The 20,145-nt window shown below is 47.8% G+C and overlaps 1 protein-coding gene across 2 annotated transcripts in view; it reads right to left on the minus strand.

The window, feature by feature from the left end:
• Positions 1 to 17,992: 17,992 nt before the first annotated feature.
• The window catches only part of dmac2 (distal membrane arm assembly component 2), a 42,211-nt gene continuing 40,058 nt past the window's right edge, over positions 17,993 to 20,145 (minus strand). For both annotated transcript variants that reach the window (XM_085973464.1, XM_085973463.1), the window contains one exon: positions 17,993 to 18,482. In XM_085973464.1, the coding sequence (XP_085829590.1) occupies positions 18,305 to 18,482 (178 nt within the window). In that variant the 3' untranslated portion in view covers positions 17,993 to 18,304. The remainder of the gene's footprint in view (positions 18,483 to 20,145) is intronic.

Genomic DNA, 20,145 nt, shown 5'->3' on the forward strand with positions numbered 1-20,145 from the left:
TTCTAAACTTGAGGGGATATAGGCCTAGTCTACTCAATCTCTCCTATGATGGGAGACAAGGGTGGATTTCATGGGGTAGGGCGGGTGTTGGGACCTCAGAATATGGACCAGTTTGTCACCAACATCTGCTCCCCACCCTAGTGATCACCAGGCAGCTCACAGTGTAGATGATAGTGTCCCTGCTGTCTGATAAATTCAGCAAAGGGTCAGTGTTATGACTCCTACAGCTGCTGTCTATAGGCTACAGACTCTGTTAAACAAGACCACATTTCACTCTCAATTTTAGATTTTTGTTGAATTTTTTGCACTATCAGGTTGGAGCTAGGAAAAGAACGCATCTCATTCTGGGCCCCTGGTGTCAGTATCCAGCACTCCCAGAAACAGAGTAAAGCTCCCCCTGCACTGTCCCCATCAAACACTCCCAGGGCAGGTACAGCACGGGTTAGATACAGAGTAAAGCTCCCCCTACACTGTCCCCATCAAACACTCCCAGGGCAGGTACAGCACTCCCAGATACAGAGTAAAGCTTCCCCTACACTGTCCCCATCAAACACTCCCAGGGCAGGTACAGCACAGGTTAGATACAGAGTAAAGCTCCCTCTACACTGTCCCATCAAACACTCCCAGGGCAGGTACAGCACAGGTTAGATACAGAGTAAAACACCCTCTACACTGTCCCATCAAACACTCCCAGGGCAGTGCAGCACAGGTTAGATACAGAGTAAAGCTCCCTCTACACTGTCCCATCAAACACTCCCAGGGCAGGTACAGCACGGGTTAGATACAGAGTAAAGCTCCCCCTGCACTGTCCCCATCAAACACTCCCAGGGCAGGTACAGCACGGGTTAGATACAGAGTAAAGCTCCCTCTACACTGTCGCATCAAACACTCCCAGGGCAGGTACAGCACGGGTTAGATACAGAGTAAAGCTCCCTCTACACTGTCCCATCAAATACTCCCAGGGCAGGTACAGCATGGGTTAGATACAGAGTAAAGCTCTCTCTACACTGTCCCATCAAACACTCCCAGGGCAGGTACAGCACGGGTTAGATACAGAGTAAAGCTCTCTCTACGCTGTCCCATCAAACACTCCCAGGGCAGGTACAGCACGGGTTAGATACAGAGTAAAGCTCTCTCTACGCTGTCCCATCAAACACTCCCAGGGCAGGTACAGCACGGGTTAGATACAGAGTAAAGCTCCCCCTACACTGTCCCCATCAAACACTCCCAGGGCAGGTACAGCACGGGTTAAATACAGAGTAAAGCTCCCTCTACACTGTCCCCATCAAACCCTCCCAGGGCAGGTACAGCAGGGGTTAGATACAGAGTAAAGCTCCCTCTACACTGTCCCATCAAACACTCCCAGGGCAGGTACAGCACGGGTTACATACAGAGTAAAGCTCCCTCTACACTGTCCCATCAAACACTCCCGGGGCAGGTACAGCACAGGTTAAATACAGAGTAAAGCTCCCCCTACACTGTCCCCATCAAACACTCTCAGGGCAGGTACAGCACGGGTTAGATACAGAATAAAGCTCCCTCTACACTGTCCCATCAAACACTCCCAGGGCAGCTACAGCACAGGTTAAATACAGAGTAAAGCTCCCTCTACACTGTCCCATCAAACACTCCCAGGGCAGGTACAGCACGGGTTAGATACAGAATAAAGCTCCCTCTACACTGTCCCATCAAACACTCCCAGGGCAGGTACAGCACGGGTTAGATACAGAGTAAAGCTCCCCCTGCACTGTCCCCATCAAACACTCCCAGGGCAGGTACAGCATGGGTTAGATACAGAGTAAAGCTCCCCCTACACTGTCCCCATCAAACACTCCCAGGGCAGGTACAGCACGGGTTAGATACAGAATAAAGCTCCCTCTACACTGTCCCATCAAACACTCCCCGGGCAGGTACAGCACAGGTTAAATACAGAGTAAAGCTCCCTCTACACTGTCCCATCAAACACTCCCAGGGCAGCTACAGCACAGGTTAAATACAGAGTAAAGCTCCCTCTACACTGTCCGCTCAAATACTCCCAGGGCAGGTACAGCATGTGTTAGATACAGAGTAAAGCTCCCTCTACACTGTCCTGTCAAACACTCGCAGGGCAGGTACAGCACAGGTTAGATACAGAATAAAGCTCCCTCTACACTATCATATCAAACACTCCCAGGGCAGGTACAGCGCGGGGTAGAAACATAGAAGATAGGAGCAGGAGTAGGCCATTCGGCCCCTTGAGCCTGCTCCGTCATTCAATGAGATCATGGCTGATCATCCAAACTCAGTACCCTGTCCCTGACCCCATATCCCTTGATCCATTTAGCCTTAAGAAATATATCTAACTCCTTCTTGAATATATTTAATGATTTGGCCTCAACTGCCTTCTGTGGTAGAAAATTCCACAGGTTCACCACTCTCTGGGTGAAGAAATTCCTCCTCATCTCTGTCCTAAATGGCTTACCCCTTATCTTTAGACTGTGACCCCTGGTTCTGGACTCCCCCGCCATCGGGAACATCCTTCCTGCATCTAGTCTGTCTAGTCCTGTTAGAATTTTATAAGTTTCAATGAGATCCCCTCTCATTCTTCTAAACTCCAGCGAGTATAAGCCCAATCGACCCAATCTCGCCTCATACGTCATTCCCGCCATCCCAGATATCAATCTGGTGAATCTTCGCTGCACTCCCTCCATGGCAAGAACATCCTTCCTCAGATAAGGTGACCAAAACTGCACACAATACTCAAGGTGTGGTCTCACCAAGGCCCTGTACAACTGCAGCAAGACATCCTTGTTCCTGTACTCAAACCCTCTCGCTGCGAAGGCCAACATACCATTTGCCTTCTTAACCACCTGCTGCACCTGCATGCTTACCTTCAGCGGCTGGTGCACAAGGACACCCAGGTCTCGTTGCACTTCCCCTTCTCCCAATCTATTGCCATTCAGATAATAATCTGCCTTCCTGTTTTTGCCACCAAGTGGATAACCTCGCATTTATCCACATTATACTGCATCTGCTATGCATCTGCCCAATCACCCAAACTGTCCAAATCATCCTGGAGTTTCTCGGCATCCTCCTCACAGTACACACGCCCACCCAGCTTTGTGTTGTCTGCAAACTTGGAGATATTACATCTTGTTCCCTCATCTAGATCATTAACATATATTGTGAATAGCTGGGGTCAAGGACCGACCCCTGCGGTACCCCACTAGTCACTGCCTGCCACTCAGAAAAAGACCCGTTTATTCCAACTCTTTGCTTCCTGTCTGCCAACCAGTTCTCAATCCAAGTCAGTACCTTGCCCCCAATCCCATGTGCCTTAACTTTGCACACTAATCTCTTATGCGAGACCTTATCGAAAGCCTTCTGAAAGTCCAAATACACCACATCCACTGGTTCTCCCTTATCTATTCTACCAGTACATCCTCAAAAAATTCCAGTAGATTAGTCAAGCACGATTTACCTTTTGTAAATCCATGTTGACTTTGTCCGATCCTGTCACTGTTTCCAAGTGCTCTGCTATTACATCTTTTATAATGGACTCTAGCATTTTCCCCACTACCGGTGTCAGGCTTACCAGTCTATAATTCCCCGTTTTCTCTCTACCACTTTTTTGAACAGTGGGGTAACATTAGCTACCCTCCAATCCATGGGAACTGTACCAGAGTCTATAGAATTTTGGAAGATGAGCAGCAATGCATCTACTATTTCTAGGGCCACGTCCTTAAGTACCCTAGGATGTAGATTATCAGGCCCTGGGGATTTATCGGCCTTCAATCCCATTAATTTCCCGAACACCATTTCCCTACAAATACTGATTTCATTCAGTTCCTCCCTCTCATTAGGCCCTATGTTCTCCGACATCTCTGGGAGTTTATTTGTGTCCTCCTTTGTTAAGACAGAACCAAAGTATGTATTTAATTGATCTGCCATTTCTTTGTTCCCTGTTATAAATTCCCCTGATTCTGACTGCAAGGGACCTACGCTTGACTTCACCAATCTTTTTCTCTTCACATATCTATAAAAGCTTTTACAGTCAGTTTTTATGTTCCCTGCAAGCTTACTCTCATACTCTATTTTCCCCCTCTTAATTAATCCCTTTGTCCTCCTTTGTTGGATCCTAAACTGCTCCCAATCCTCAGGTTTACTGCTTTTTCTGGCCAATTTATATGTCCTCTCCTTGAATCTTATGCTATCCCTAATTTCCCTTGTTAGCCACGGTTGAGCCACCTTTTTTGTTTTATTTTTATGCCAAACAGGGATGAACAAATTCTGTAGTTCATCCATGCGATCTTTGAATGTTTGCCATTGCCTATCCGCCGTCAACCCTTTGAGTAACATTCCCCAATCAATCCTACCCAACTCGCGCCTCATATCATCGTAGTTTCCTTTATTTAAATTCAGGAACCTAGTCTCTGAGGCAACTACTTCACTCTCCATCTTAATGAAGAATTCTATCATATTATGATTGCTCCGACCCAAGGGGCCTCGCACAATAAAATTGCTAATTAATCCTTTCTCATCACATAATACCCAGTCTAAGATGGCCTGATCTCTAGTTGGTTCCTCGACATATTGGTCCAGGAAACCATCCCGTATACACTCCAGGAATTCCTCCTCCACAGTATTGTTACTAATATGGTTAGTCCAATCTATATGTAGATTAAAGTCACCCATGATAACTGCTGTGCCCTTATTGCACGCGTCTCTAATTTCCCATTTAATGCTATCCCCAACCTCCGCATTACTGTTTGGAGGTCTGTATACCACTCCCACTAATGTTTTCTGCCCCTTGGTATTTCTCAGTTCTACCCATACAGATTCCACATCATCAAAGCTAATATCCTTCCTTTCAGTTGTGTTAATCCCCTCTTTAACCAGCAATGCTACCCCACCTCCTTTTCCTTTTTGCCTATCTTCCTTGAATATTGAATACCCCTGGAAGTTGAGTTCCCAGCCTTGGTCACCCTGGAGCCATGTTTCCGTAATCCCAATCATATCATATGCGTTTACCTCTATTTGCGCAGCTAATTCATCCACCTTATTACGAATGCTCCTCGCCTTAAGACACAAGGCCTTCAGGCTTGTTTTTTTTAACACTCTTACACCTTTTAGAATTATTATTTACTGTGGCCATGTTTGATTTAAACCATTGATTTCTCTGGCTGCCACCTTTGTTTTTCTCCTTACTGTCTTTTGCTTCTATCCTTGTTTCCCTTTCCTCTGTCTCCCTGCTCAGGTTCCCAACCCCCTGCCATTTTAGTTTAAACCCTCCCCCAGAGCACTAGCAAACACTCCCCCTAGGACATCGGTCCCGGTCCTGCCCAGGTGCAAACTGTCCGGTTTGTACTGGTCCCACCTCCCCCAGAACCGGTTCCAATGTCCCAGGAATTTGAATCCCTCCCCCTTGCACCATTCCTCTAGCCATGTATTCATCTGAAATATCCTTCCATTTCTACTCTGACTAGCACGTGGCACTGGTAGCAATCCTGAGATTACTACCTTTGAGGCCCTATTTTTTAATTTACCTCCTAACTCCCTATATTCAGCTTTTAGGACCTCATCCCGTTTTTTACCTAGCTGGTAAGTAAGTGAGCGTGTGCATATATACATCGTGCAGTGATAGGAACAGGCTAAGCTGCCACACCCCTGCAGTAGAACCATTCACTGTTCAGGCTCGTTTTTCAGATGAGACGTTAAACCGAGGCCTCGTTTTCCCTCAAAGCTGGACGTAAAAGATCCCATGGCACTATTTCGAGGAAGAGCAGGGGAGTTAGAATCATAGAATCATAGAATGGTTACAGCACAGAAGGAGGCCATTCTGCCTGTCGAGCCCATGCCGGCTCTCTGCAAAAGCACTTCAGCTAGTCCCACTCCCCCCACCCTTTCCCCGTAGCCCTTTACATTTTTTCTTTCAGATGCTTATCCAACTCCCAAACCCTACCATTATCTCACTACTGCTCAATCGATACCCCCTGTATCTCACCGCTGTCATCGAATGGTTACAGCACGGAAGGTGGCCATTCGGCCCGTCGAGCCCGTGCCGACTCTCGGCTAGTCCCACTCCCCCGCCCTTTCCCCGTAGCCCTGCAGATTTTTTTCCTTCAGGTACTTATCCAACTCCCTTTTGAACGATAAGATCGAGTCTGCCTCCACCACCCTTTCAGGAAGTGCATTCCAGATCTTAAGCACTCGCTGCGTAAATAAGTTTTTTCTTACGTCACCTTTGGTTCTTTTGCCAATCACCTTAAATCTGCATCCTCTGGTTCGCGACCCTTCCGCCAATGGGAACAGTTTCACTCTATCCAGACCCCTCATAATTTTGAACACCTCTGTCAAATCTCCTCTCAATCTTCTCTGCTCTAAGGAGAACAACCCCAGCTTCTCCCAGTCTTATCAACGTAACTGAAGTCCCTCATTCCTGGAATCATTCTCGTAAATCTTTTCTGCACCTTCTCTAAGGTCTTCACATCCTTTCTAAAGTGCCCAGAATTGGATACAGTACTCCAGTTGGGGCCGAACCAGTGTTTTATAAAGGTTCATCATAATTTCCACACTTTTGTACTCTATACCTCTATTTATGAAGCCCAGGATCCCGTAGGCCTTTTTAACTGCTTTCTCAATCTGCCCTGCCAACTTCAACGATTTGTGCACACATACCCCCAGGTCTCTCTGTTCATGCATCCCCTTTGGGATTGTACCCTTTAGTTTATATTTCCTCTCCCCATTCCTTCTACCAAAATGTATCACTTCACACTTTTCTGCATTAAATTTCATCTGCCACGTGTCCGCACATTTCACCAGCCTGTCTATGTCTTCCTGAAGTCTATCCCTCTCCTCCTCGCTGTTCACCATACTTCCAAGTTTTGTATCATCTGCAAATTTTGAAATTGTGCCCTAAACACCCAAGTCCAAGTCATTAATATATATCAAGAAAAGCAGTGGTCCTAGAACCGACCCCTGGGGAACACCACTGTATACCTTCCCCCAGTCTGAAAAACAACCGTTCACCACTACTCTGTTTTCTGTCACTTAGCCAATTCCGTATCCAGGCTGCCACTGTCCCTTTTATTCCATGGGCTTCAACTTTGCTGGCAAGCCTATTATGTGGCACTTTGTCGAACGCCTTTTGGAAATCCATGTACACTACGTCAACTGCATTACTCTCATCAACCCTCTCTGTTACCTCATCAAAAACCTCGATGAAATTGGTTAAACACGGTTTGCCATGAACAAATCCGTGCTGGCTTTCCTTAATTAATCCTCACCTATCCAAGTGACTGTTAATTTTGTCCCTGATTACTGTTTCTAAAAGCTTCCCCACTACCGAGGTCAAACTGACTGACCTGTAGTTGCTGGGTTTATCTTTACCCCCTTTTTTGAACAATGGTTTAACAATTGCAATTCTCCAGTGTCCTGGGGCCAATATTTATCCCTCAATCAACATCACTAAAACAGCTTCTCTGGTCAGTATCACGTTGCTGGTTGTGGGAGCTTGCTGTGCGCAGGTTGGCTGCCGCGTTTCCTACATTACAACAGTGACCACACTTCAAAAAAGTACTTCACTGGCTGTGAAGCGCTTTGGAACGTCCGGTGGTCGCGAAAGGTGCTGAATAAATGCAAGTTCTTTCATTCTTAATGGATGAAAGACAGAAAGGCTTGCATTTATGTCCCTCCTTTTATGATCTCATGGCGTCCCAAAGTACTTTTTGATGTGTAGTCACTGTTGTAATGTAGGGAACGCTATAATGATGGATGAGATTAGAGAGAGTGCCATAGTCATTTATTGTGTAATGCTGTCATAAGCATCGGGAAGGTCGTCTGACTGAACTTTAATTTTGCTGGTTTCCGTGGTGACAGATAGTAAACAATGTAATTAACTCGCAGTCACCAGGGAACTGGATATGGATAGGCAGAGCTCAGGGTGGGGGTGGGGGGCGGTGCTCAGGACCCTCGATTAGAGCTCTCTCCCTCTTTTACTGTAACTGTCTGGTCCCAGGCTCTGTGTAAGGGCATTGGGAGTGAGGAGACCCCTTTGTAAATGCCCCCGAGGACCGTTCCCGGAGTCCGTGCAGACTGAGGCCCTAGACTTTGTAGTTTATCTCTTTTATATCGCAGTGTGCTGCCAGCTCATGATCATTATGAATTGGTACAACAGGATATTTACTGGAGCCAGACTCTAAGTGAATCTAATCTGTCTCTGATTACCCCACCTTTGCCCCCGCCCATTGTTTGTTGCTCATGATATCTCACTTGTGATCTTGGCTCATGTAAACTTAAGCTCCACGTATAATTCCCTGATAATTCCCTGTGCCCGCTGACCTACATCGGTTCGAGGTTAACCAACGCTTCAATTTAAAAATTCTCATCCTTACTTTCAAATCCCTCGCCCCGCCCTATCTCTGTAATCTCCTCCAGCGCCATTTAAACCCGCTGAGATATCTGCACTCCTCTAATTCTTGGCCTCTTGAGCATCCCTGATTTTCATCGCTCCACCATCGGCGGCCGTGCCTTCAGCTGCCTGGGCCCTAAGATCTGGAATTCCCTCCCTAAACCTCTCCACCTCTCTCTCCTCCTTTAAGACGCTCCTTAAAACCTACCTCTTTTCTGCCCTAATATCTCCTTATGTGGCTCAGTGTCAAATTTTATTTTATAACGCTTCTGTTATAGGTTCCAGAGTGACCAAGGTTGGGAAATAAATAGAGACTGGCAGAATAGAAAAGGAGGTGGGGGATGCTGTAGCCCTGATAATAAAGATGGGGATAAAGACAGCAGAGAGAAAGGATCTTGGCTCAGAAAAACAAAATGTTGAATCAGTTTGGGTGGAGCTAAGAAACAACAAGGGGCAGAAAACACTAGTGGGAGTAGTTTATAGGCCCCCTAACAGTAGTTGTAGTGTCGGGCAGAGTATCAATCAGGAAATTAGAGATGCATGTAACAGGGATAATACAGTAATCATGGGGACTTTAATTTTCATATAGATGGGGCAAACCAAATTTGCAGTAATAGTGCAGAGGAAGAGTTCATGGAATACATTCAAGATAGTTTTATAGATCAGTATGTCGAGGAACCTACTAGGGAACTGTCTATTTTAGATCTAGTATTGTGCAATGAGACAGGGTTAATTATGACCAGCACAGTGGCATACGAAACCGTGGATTACACAGAAGGGGTGCGAGTGCATTTGTTGGGAATTCTGGCCTCTGATTGCTGACTTGTTCTGTGATGAATGTGGGCCAGTGGGATTAGTTTGGGATTGATACAGGGCTATGGGGAGAGAGCAGGATAGTGGAATTAGTTTGGGGATTGATACAGGGCTATGGGGAGAGAGTGGGACAGTGGGATTAGTTTGGGATTGATACAGGGCTATGGGGAGAGAGCAGGACAGTGGGATTAGTTTGGGATTGATACAGGGTTATGGGGAGAGAGCGGGACAGTGGGATTAGTTTGGGATTGATACAGGGCTATGGGGAGAGAGCGGGACAGTGGGATTAGTTTGGGATTGATACAGGGCTATGGGGAGAGAGCGGGACAGTGGGATTAGTTTGGGATTGATACAGGGCTCTGGGGAGAGAGTGGGACAGTGGGATTAGTTTGGGATTGATACAGGGCTATGGGGAGAGAGCAGGACAGTGGGATTAGTTTGGGATTGATACAGGGCTATGGGGAGAGACTGAGGCAGTGGGATTAGTTTGGGATTGATACAGGGCTATGGGGAGAGAGCAGGATAGTGGAATTAGTTTGGGATTGATACAGGGCTATAGGGAGAGAGCGGGGCAGTGGGATTAGTTTGGGATTGATACAGGGCTATGGGGAGAGAGTGGGACAGTGGAATTAGTTTGGGATTGATACAGGGTTATGGGGAGAGAGCGGGTCACTGGGATTAGTTTGGGATTGATACAGGGCTACAGGGAGAGAGTGGGGCAGTGGGATTAGTTTGGGATTGATACAGGGCTCTGGGGAGAGAGCGGGACAGTGGGATTAGCTTGGGATTGATACAGGGCTCTGGGGAGAGAGCGGGGCAGTGGGATTAGATTGAGATTGATACAGGGCTCTGGGAAAGGAGCGGGACAGTGGGATTCGTTTGGGATTGATACAGGGTTATGGGGAGAGAGTGAGGCAGTGGGATTAGTTTGGGATTGATACAGGGCTATGGGGAGTGAGCGGGGCAGTGGGATTAGTTTGGGATTTATACAGGGCTCTGGGGAGAGAGCGGGACAGAGGGATTAGTTTGGGATTGATACAGGGCTACCGGGAGAGAGCAGGACAGTGGGATTGGTACAGGGCTCTGAGGAGAGAGCGGGACAGTGGAATTAGTTTGGGATTGATACAGGGCTATGGGGAGTGAGCGGGGCAGTGGGATTAGTTTGGGATTGATACAGGGCTACGGGGAGAGAGCGGGGCAGTGGGGTTAGTTTGGGATTGGTACAGGGCTACAGGGAGAGAGCGGGGCAGTGGGATTAGTTTGGGATTGGTACAGGGCTCTGGGGAGAGAGCGGGACAGTGGGATTAGTTTGGGATTGATACAGGGCTATGGGGAGAGAGTGGGATTAGTTTCTGATTATTCTAGCACAGGGCCGGCACTGACACGATGGGCTGAATGGCCTTATCTGTGCTGTAAACTTCTATGGTTCTGCACCTGGCTGTACCTTTACCACAAGGCCAGCAGAGGAGAGGTCAAGTGACTGTACTGCACCATCGGAACCGATCAGCAACTATCAAAGTTTAGCAAGTTAACACTCGCTAAGACAGCCTAAAGAAACAAGTTCATTCCTGATATCTGATCACCCCATCATTAATTCAATTTGCTACTGTGTTTGCTTTTTAAAAGTAAGATATTGTTAGTAAAGTACTTTTGATGTCCTGATATAAAGTACTTTCCTGATTATATAAATGTTCTGATTAGACATGTCAGATGAGATGTTAAACCGAGGCCCCGTCTGTCCTCTCAGGGCAGGGGAGTTCTCCCCGGTGTCCTGGCCAATGTTTATCTCTCTATCAACACCTTAAAAACACATGGTCATTCTCCCATTGCTGTTTGTGGGAGCTTGCTGTGCACAAATTGGCTGCTGCATTTCCTACAACAGGGACTACTCTCCCTCCTTCTGTCTCTGCATCTGCTTAAAACCGGTTTACATCTCTAACTTTTCCCAGTTCCGACGAAAGGTCACCGACCTGAAAACGTTAACTCTGTTTCTCTCTCGATAGATGCTGCCTGACCAGCTGAGTATCTCCAGCGATTTCTGTTTTAATTTCAAAGAAGTGATTCATTGGCTAAAAAGGGCTCTGGGACATCCTGAGGTCGTGAAAGGCGCTATAGAAATTCAAGTCCTTTCAATTCTTTTTTTTTCTTCCTTTCACTAAAAACCTGCTCCAGCGTATATACAAAAAAATCACCTGCAGAAATCTCCCCAAACAGTTGTTAGGCAGAAGTCCTGAGGAAGGGCTTTCAGCTTGATAAGTCCTCGGCCTGAAATATCTCCCCTCACAGACATTGCCTGACCAGCTGAGCATTTCCAGCATTCTCTGGGTTTTTTTTTTGTTTTCGGCTCTCCAGCTGTGTTTGGCTTCAGGGTTTTTTTTAAAAAAACCAGCAGCTGTTTCTCCTCTACTTGGCAAGAAGAGTCATTCCTATTCTCACATACTGGATCAGTGGCTAAGTGTGACCGCCAGGGCTGGCATTGTGCGTGTGCTGGGAGTGATACCGATTTGTAAACAAATCCTCGGCCTTCGAGCAGAGTCAGGCATTGTTTAGAGAAGAATTTTCGCTTCCGTTTCCTCTCAGTTAGGGCTGGCCATTGCGTGGGAAAACAGCCATTTGATGCTCTGAAGCAACTTGGGGCCAAACATTATCTTTATTGGGTAGAAATTACTCTCTCCACTTGGTCCATAGCAACATGAGGTGGCTGTGATGAAATATATGCCTTCATCAGCCCCTGTGTTTTACCTGCATTGTATTCTGTGTACCGCCCCCCCTTTTCCCCTATTGTGTGTATTGGCTCCGCCCCTGTCTTTTGTCATATCAAGGTTGATGTGCCTCAATAATTCCGAGACTCGATGTTAGCGAAACAAAACAAGGCTTTTATTAACTTAGAAGGTAACACGCAGTGGAGAGAGGTATCTTCCATCTGGAGGTCTGCAGTACTGGATATGAGGCCAGACTGAGCTTGCTTACATAGGGGCCAGGTATGGGCGGAGCCCTACACACAATACATTACAATATACAATACAATGGTGAGGAGACGGAACTGAGGTAAGGGAACTGAAACCTGAAACCAACCACAGTCACAGGCAGTGATGAATGGAATATTTCATCACAAAGGTCTCAAGAGCTGTATGAGTCATTCTGCCAGACGAATCCGATGTGGAATGACGTGCAATGTTCTTAGCGATTAAAAGCCTTCAGTTGAATCCTTTAACTTCTTGTCTGAGTTATTGATGGCACATCAGTGGCCATTTAGCCACTCGAGCCTGTTCCACCATTCAATGGGATCCTGGCTGATCTGCGACCTAACTCCATATATCCGCTTTTGCCCCATATCCCTTAATACCTTTGGCTAACAAAAGAACAATAACAATTTCTATTTATACAGTGCCTTTAACATAATAAAATGTCACAAGGGGCTTCACAGAAGTGTTATGAAACAAAATTTGACACCGAGCCACAGATCAGGACAGGTGACCAAAAGCTTGGTCGAAGAGGCAGGTTTTAAGGAGCATCTTAAAGGAGGAAAGAGAGGTAGAGAGACGGAGGGGTTTAAGGGAGGGAATTCCAGAGCTTAGGGCCGAGGCACGGCCGGCAACGCTGGAGCGATTAAAACCGGGGATGCGCAAGATGCCAGAATTGGAGGGTTGTAAGGGCTGGGGGAGCGAGGCCACGGAGGGATGTGAAACCAAGGATGGGACTTTTGAAGTTGAGGTGTTGCCTGGACGGGAGTCAAAGTAGGCCGGTGAGCACAGGGGCGATAGGTGAATGGGACTTGGTGCGAGTTAAGACACGGGCAGCCGAGTTTTGGACGAGCTCAAGTTGATGTAGGATGGAAGCTGGGAGGCCGGCCAGGAGTGCGTTGGAATAGTCAAATCTAGAGGTAACAAAGGCAAATGGATGTGGGGTTTCAGTAGCAGATGAGCTGAGGCGATGTTACGGAAGTGGAATAGTAGCAAGAACTCCTGTGATCTTCAAATAACTCACTGGCATTTTTTTTTATTAGGTCCACAGGTTTCTGTTCCGGGACTATTTCTGCTCACCGTGCTCATCAATAATTTGGATGTAAGGCCAGATTGTCCAAATTTGCAGAGGATACTAAAGTAGGAGACATCGTAAATAATCCTGAGGAGTAAAAGAAGCTGCAGGGGGATAGCGATAAGGTGGTGGAATGGGCATAAACGTGGAGGTGATAGGTTACCTCCCTCCAGGGCTCCAAGGGTTAAATCTTGAGAGGAACTTACATAAACTAGGCTTGTATGTCCTGCAATGCAGAAGGTTAAGGGGTGAGTATTTTTAGGATTTTGAAAGGAATTGATAGGGTGTATAGAGAGAAACCTTTTCCACTGGTGGCGGAGTCGAGGACAAGGGGACATTCAGGAGAAGTTAGGAAACACTTTGATATACCTATCAATTCGTCCAATAAAAAGCGACGAGTTAGGAACGTAACTAAAGGTTTTTATTGACTAAATAACAGAGCCCACCCTCGTGGGTGATCGGGTCCAACAAGGAGGAATACCAGCCAGTCGACTACCTTTATACCTGGGCAGGTAGGTGGAGCCATGGGCGGAGTCGGAGGTGGTCAGCCCAGGTATAACAGCGCGACAAGAGGCGACCTCGTATAGCGATACAACAGTGAGAACAGTGATAACAATACAACAGTGATAACTATAGTGTAACGATAGTGAACGATAAAAGTGGTTTACCACACACTTCTTTACGCAAAGGGTGGTAGAAGTGTCCATCAAAACTTTGACCACGCTCGATCAGCTCTGATGGGCGGGTCACATGGTCCGCATGCCCGATACGAGACTTCCAAAACAAGCGCTCTACTCGGAGCTCCGGCACGGCAAGAGAGCCCCAGGTGGGCAGAGGAAACGCTTCAAGGACACCCTCAAAGCCTCCTTGGAAAAGTGTAACATCCCCATCGACACCTGGGAATCCCTGGCCCAAGACCAGAGCACAAAGTGGAGGAGAAGCATCCGGGAAGGCGCCGAACATCTCGAGTCTCTTCGCCAGGAGCAAGCAGGAAGCCAAGCGCAGGCAGTGCAAGGAGCGCATGCACGTCAACCCAAGCACCCCACCCACCCGCCCCTTCAACCACCGTCTGCCCCACCTGTGACAGAGACTGTAGGTCCCACATTGGACTCATCAGTCACCTGAGAACTCATTTTTAATGTGGAAGCAAGTCATCCTCGGTTCTGCCTAAGAAGAAGAAGAAGGTAGAAGTGTGGAACTCACTCCCACAAAAGCAGTCGATGCCGGCTCAATTAATAATTTTAAATCGGGGATCGATAGAATTTTGCTGCACAAGAGTATAAAGGGAGATGGAGCCAAGGCAGGCGGATGGAGTTAAGATATGGATCAGTCATGATCTCATTGAATGGCGGAACAGACTGGAGGGGCCGAATGGCCTCCTCCTGTTCCCACGTTGCTTCTGAGGAAAGAAATTTACGTGTTGTTAAACGATGATAGTATTCAAGGCAAAGGTGCCGATTTTAAATTGACAGTAAGCCTGTGGCGAGAAGATGTTAAGGTTTCCGCGGACGAAGTGCCGATATCAGCTCCGAGGCGGCCCAGTCCTTTAACTGGAGGGAGCGATGATCTGCTGCAAGTGACTCTTAGTGTGAATTGAGATTCAACTTGATGTTCGTCCAAGCGTTAAAGGCAAGAACGACTTCCTTTTATACTTATATCCTTATATATTTATTCCTTTTATAGGTTAACTCCGTTTCTCTCTCCATGGATGTTGCCTGGCCTGCTGAGTTTTTCCAACATTTTCTGTTATGTTGGATTTCCAGCATCTGCAGTATTTTGCTATTGTACAAAGAGAATGGAGATCTGCAGATTGCAAAAACTGCTGCAACAACAGGATGGGGGCCAGGTTTTAAATCAGAAAAACAGGATGTCACAGAAAACCGATCCCAAATAGTCAGGACATCTACCTGCCAAAGCCCCACTTGATGAATGGGCCACGATGCATTTGTGAGCGCATTGACTGAGGGGGGGTTGGAGGCCGCTGTGGCGCTTCCAGGCTTACAGAGACACTGCGCGGGTCGAGGGGAAAGCGCCCCGTGCAGGTCGCAAGACACCCCAGAGACGAGAGCACAGTATCCAGCCTCCCCACTCCCAGTGAGGGGAGCGCTGTGAGCGGGACTTGAACCCACAACCTTCTGACGAGTCGAGAGTGCTTCCGCCGAGCTCGGGAATTCTGCCGGAGGGGCCGTTAGACCGAGGCCCCCCGTCTGCTCTCTCAGGCGGACGTAAAATATCTCGCGGCCCCCTGACATCATGTTGTTTGCGGGAGCTTGCTGTGCGCGAATTGGCTGCCGTGTTTCCCACAGCACCAGGGTGACTGCACTTCTAAAAGTACTTCATTGGCTGTAAAGCGCTTTGGGACGTCCTGAGGTTGTGAAAGGTGCTATATAAATGCAAGTTCCGTCTTTTTTTTTTACAATTAAGAAGGGTTGCCCTTTAGTGATTCCTGTAGGTAAAGGGTGCGGGTGATCGGGCGAGGCCCACCCCAGTCAAATAGCCCACCGTCTGGGCTCGCACATGAAGAACTGCCGACGTGGGTGCGGGACTGGGGGGGGGGGCGCCCATGGATCAGTTACCCCAGCAGGAACTGGCGATTTGAGAAGTGGGAAGGAAAAGAAAAGAGCTGTAAACAGCAAGAACGCTTCCAAAAAGATCAGTGGTGTAATTTTCCGGAGCCAGCAGGGGTCCTGTGTTGATGCCAATTCTCGGGAGTTGCTCTGTGATTACGGCCATCAGCACACACACATTGAAATATGAGGGCATCACATTGCAACTTGGCAGCGAGCTAAGGAGCTGTGTCAGAAGGAATTCAAACAGCACGACAGACAGCCCAGTATTTGGACTTGCCTTAGTAATGGGCGAGGCTGTGATTACAGTGTAAACTCCACAGCACATTTACACACAAGCTCGGAGCAGGGGAGGCTTCCTTCTCACTCGATCCAGCTGCCAAAGATTTTGGGGGTGGGAACGTTGCATTTTATTCTTCCCTCATGAGCTTGGCAGCGGCTGCGAGGGCCGGGGGGGGAGAGAAGCTTGGCTCAATTGGCCTCGAGATTACCTGTTGATTGGGCAAGTGGAAAAAAAAAACCTCGGTAACCCCATTCTGCCTTTGTAAAATAAGGGGGAGAAATTCCCCTCATAAAAGCCTTCATCTGTGCCTTTTGTCACTTCTAGACTCGACTATTCCAACGCACTCCTGGCTGGCCTCCCATAATTCCCACCGGAGGCGCAAACGAGGGGAATTTCGCCCCCAAAATGTTTACGATAAGAGTTCCTTTCCATTAACCTCCTGCCCACTCCCATCGCCCGGCAGTCTGACTCGCTTCCTTTTCTCTCCTCCTCTGCTGAAGGCTCAGGTCCGGACTCCTGCTGGGGTTCTGGCCCATGTACTGGTGGCTCGTTGGTGGGTGGGGGGTGGGGTTTGGGATTCGGGAAGTGGAGGGAGAGGGTTCTTATGAACCTACTCGGGAGTGAAGTCTTTACCTTCTCTTCAGTGTTCAATTCAATTCAATTTTATTTGTCATATATGCAGCAAACGTGTGTACTGCACAATGAAATGTTGATTTTTACGAGTCCTCCCAACATTGGAATAAATATGGCATAGCAATGATAAAAATACTACAGGTAGACTATCCTTTATCCGAAAACCTCGGGACCAGCCGTGTTTCGGTTTTCGGAAAATTTCGGATTTCAGAAGGTATTTTATAAGACTGGGAAATTTGTCGGGGGTGGGGGTCGGCGGGGGGTTGGGGTCGTGCGCACGACTTACGCTGAACGAAAAAACTTTCGGTTTTTAGAGGTTTTCGGAAGTTCGGATAAAGGATAGTCTACCTGTAATAGAAATACAGTAATAATAAATAAAACAACAGTAATAATAACAATAATAAATTATTTGCTCATGAGTCTTATGGCCTGGGGGTAGAAGCTGTTTCGAAACCTGCTGGTACGAGACCGTATGCTTCGGTATCTCTTACCGGACGGGAGCAGGGCGAAGAGGTTGTGGCTGGGGTGGCTCGCGTCTTTGATGATTCTCAGGGCCTTCCTCCGGCACCTCTCGGGGTAGATATCCTGCACAGCAGGTAGTGGCAACGAGCATGGGAAAGAAAAGAAAGGAGGAAGGAAAGAAGGCAGGAAAGAAAGAAGGGAAGATAGGAAAGAAAGACTTGCATTTCTATAGCGCCTTTCACGACCACCGGACGTCCCCAAGCGCTTCACAGCCAATGAAGTACTTTTGACGTGTAGTCACTGTTGTAATGTGGGAAACGCAGCAGCCAATTTGCACACAGCAAGATCCCACAAACAGCAAGGTGATAATGACCAGATCATCTGCTTTTTAGTGATGTTGGTTGAGGGATAAATATTGGCCAGAACGCCGTGGTTAGCTCCCTTGCTCGTCTTGGTTTAGTGCCGTGGGATCCTTTACGTCCACCTGAGAGAGCAGACAGCCCCCAAAAAAGGTTAAATGAAAGCGGCAGGATGATTGTTGAATTGCTGCACAAATGCATTAAGTGAGGCTTCCTGTCCCTTTAAGTTACTGTAGGCATCAGCGTCACTGGGTCAAAATCCTGGAACTCCCTCCCTAACAGCGCTGTGGGAGCGCCTTCACCACACGGACTGCAGCGGTTCAAGAAGGTGGCTCACCACCACCTTCTCAAGGGCAATTAGGGATGGGCAATAAACGCCAGTGACGCTCACATCCCCGCCAATGAACAATTCAAAAATGACCCCACACAGTCAGCCTCACAAAAAATAAACGAGTTGAACTTAAATTTAATAAACTTTCGGTTCAGTTATTTGAAACCCTGATTGCATTCAAGTCGAAACAAAAGCAGAATTTGAGCGGAACGCAAAGCCCTCTTTAAGGTGACAAAAGTTCTGTAAGGGTAGCGTTGCAGTACGGTCTACTGCCGTTAGACTGGTTGCACAGGTAGCCGCCAGGATCATTCACTCTGCTGCCACAGGAACGGAGATGAGGGGGCGAGCTGAACTGTCTCGGACTGCTCCCGTGCGCCTTCTAGTGGCTGATTCAAGAGCAGCACTGACACTCGGCTGGGAGCTGGCTGATCACATGTTTGGATTCGGAGAGGAGGGGCGCTGTTCAGGGTCCTGCTCTGGCAATAACCCATCCTCGTACTCGATCCCCACAATCTCGCACTGCGGCAGACACTCTTCCAGCAGGATTCTCACCAATCCCCGGCTGTGCACCCCGGGAAGGTCCGACAGGTCCAGGCGCTTTAAGTTCCTGCACAAAGAAAGACAAAGGTCAGCGGCTCGTTGGAGGTCAAGGGTACAACTGGCACGGGAACGTGGCTAGGCCTCAGGCCTGCACCTAAAACAGGCGACATCAGGTGTCTCCTGGTCATCAGTGGAGTGCAGGCTGTGCAGTTTTAGGTGTCAGCCACGGCCTCGGAGTCAGAAGGCTGTGGGTTCGAGTCCCACTCCAGAGACTTGAGCACAAAAATCTAGGCTGACACTCCCAGTGCAGTGCTGAGGGAGCGCCGCACTGTCAGAGGTGCCATCTTTCGGATGAGATGTTAAACCCCCGTCTGCTCTCTCAGGTGGACGTAAAAGATCCCGTGGCACTCTTTCAAAGAAAAGCAGGGGAGTTCTCCCCCGGTGTCCTGGACAATATTTATCACTCAATCAACATCACTGAAACAGATGATCTGGTCATTAACACATTGCTGTTTGTGGGGGGCTCGCCACTTGTGGTATTGTATATCTTCAGGAGAGCAGCGGAAAAGGTTGGGCAATAAAGCTGGTTACTAAAGCTCACAGAAAGTTAACATGCAGGTACAGCAAGCAATTAGGAAAGCAAATGTTGGCCTTTATTACAAGAGGATTTGAGTATAAGAGTAAAGATATCTTACTGCAATTATATAGGGCCCTGGTGAGACCACACCTGGAGTATTGTGGACAGTTCTGGTCTCCTTACCTAAGGAAGGATATACTTGCCATAGAGGGAGTGCAACAAAGGTTCACCAGACTGGTTCCTGGGATGGGGGGATTGTCCTATGAGGAGAGATTGAGTAGACTAGGCCTGTATTCTCTGGAGTTTAGCAGAATGAGAGGTGATCTCATTGAAACATAAGATTCTAAGAGGGCTTGACAGGGTAGATGCCGAGAGGCTGTTTCTCCCTGGCTGGAGGAGAGTCACATAAGGGGTCGGCCTTTTAGGAATGAGGTGGAGGAGAAGAAATTTCTTCACTCGGGGGGTTGTGAATCTTTGGAATTCTCTGCTCCAGAGGGCTGTGGAGGCTCAGTCGTTGAGTATATTCAAGGCTGAGATCGATAGATTTTTAGACTCTAGGGGAATCGAGGGATATGGGGATCGAGCGGGAAAGTGGAGTTGAGGTCAAAGATCAGCCATGAGCTTACTGAAATGGCGAAGCAGGCTCGAGGGGCCGTGTGGCCGACACCTGCTCCTAATTCTTATGTTCTTATAGTCCTCGCAGGTCAATATTAATTGGTTTCTATCCTCTTGATTTATCCATGGCATCCTAAATTTATTAGTTCTTTGTTTAATGGAATATATCTTTGCAATCTCTATTCTTAAACCACAAACATCTCACTGTTGCTCGACTGCCCTGTGCCATTGTTCCTTCTACCTCTCCTCGCCTCTCTCAAATCTGCCCTAATCCAATTCTGGTGTTCTAGTTCCTCTACAGATGTTATCCCTTTCTATCTGGATCTCCTAGCGAGGGCACCGCTCCCAAGGTGCTCGCCCACATTTAGCTCATCTACCCGATCTACTTCCTTACTCGTACCCAGATCGTGCAACGCCTCCACCCCGTCTAGGCCGAATAACGAACTGCGTGAGAGGAAATCTGTCCGCAGTTCGGGAATCCCGTCCCCTTTTCTCCATTCCCGCCACATTGACCCTACTCCTATTTTAGCCGTGGTTC

Source organism: Somniosus microcephalus, chromosome 34, assembly GCF_052327205.1.
Source record: "Somniosus microcephalus isolate GS21.2 chromosome 34, FLI_Smic_1.0, whole genome shotgun sequence".
NCBI lineage: Eukaryota > Metazoa > Chordata > Chondrichthyes > Squaliformes > Somniosidae > Somniosus > Somniosus microcephalus.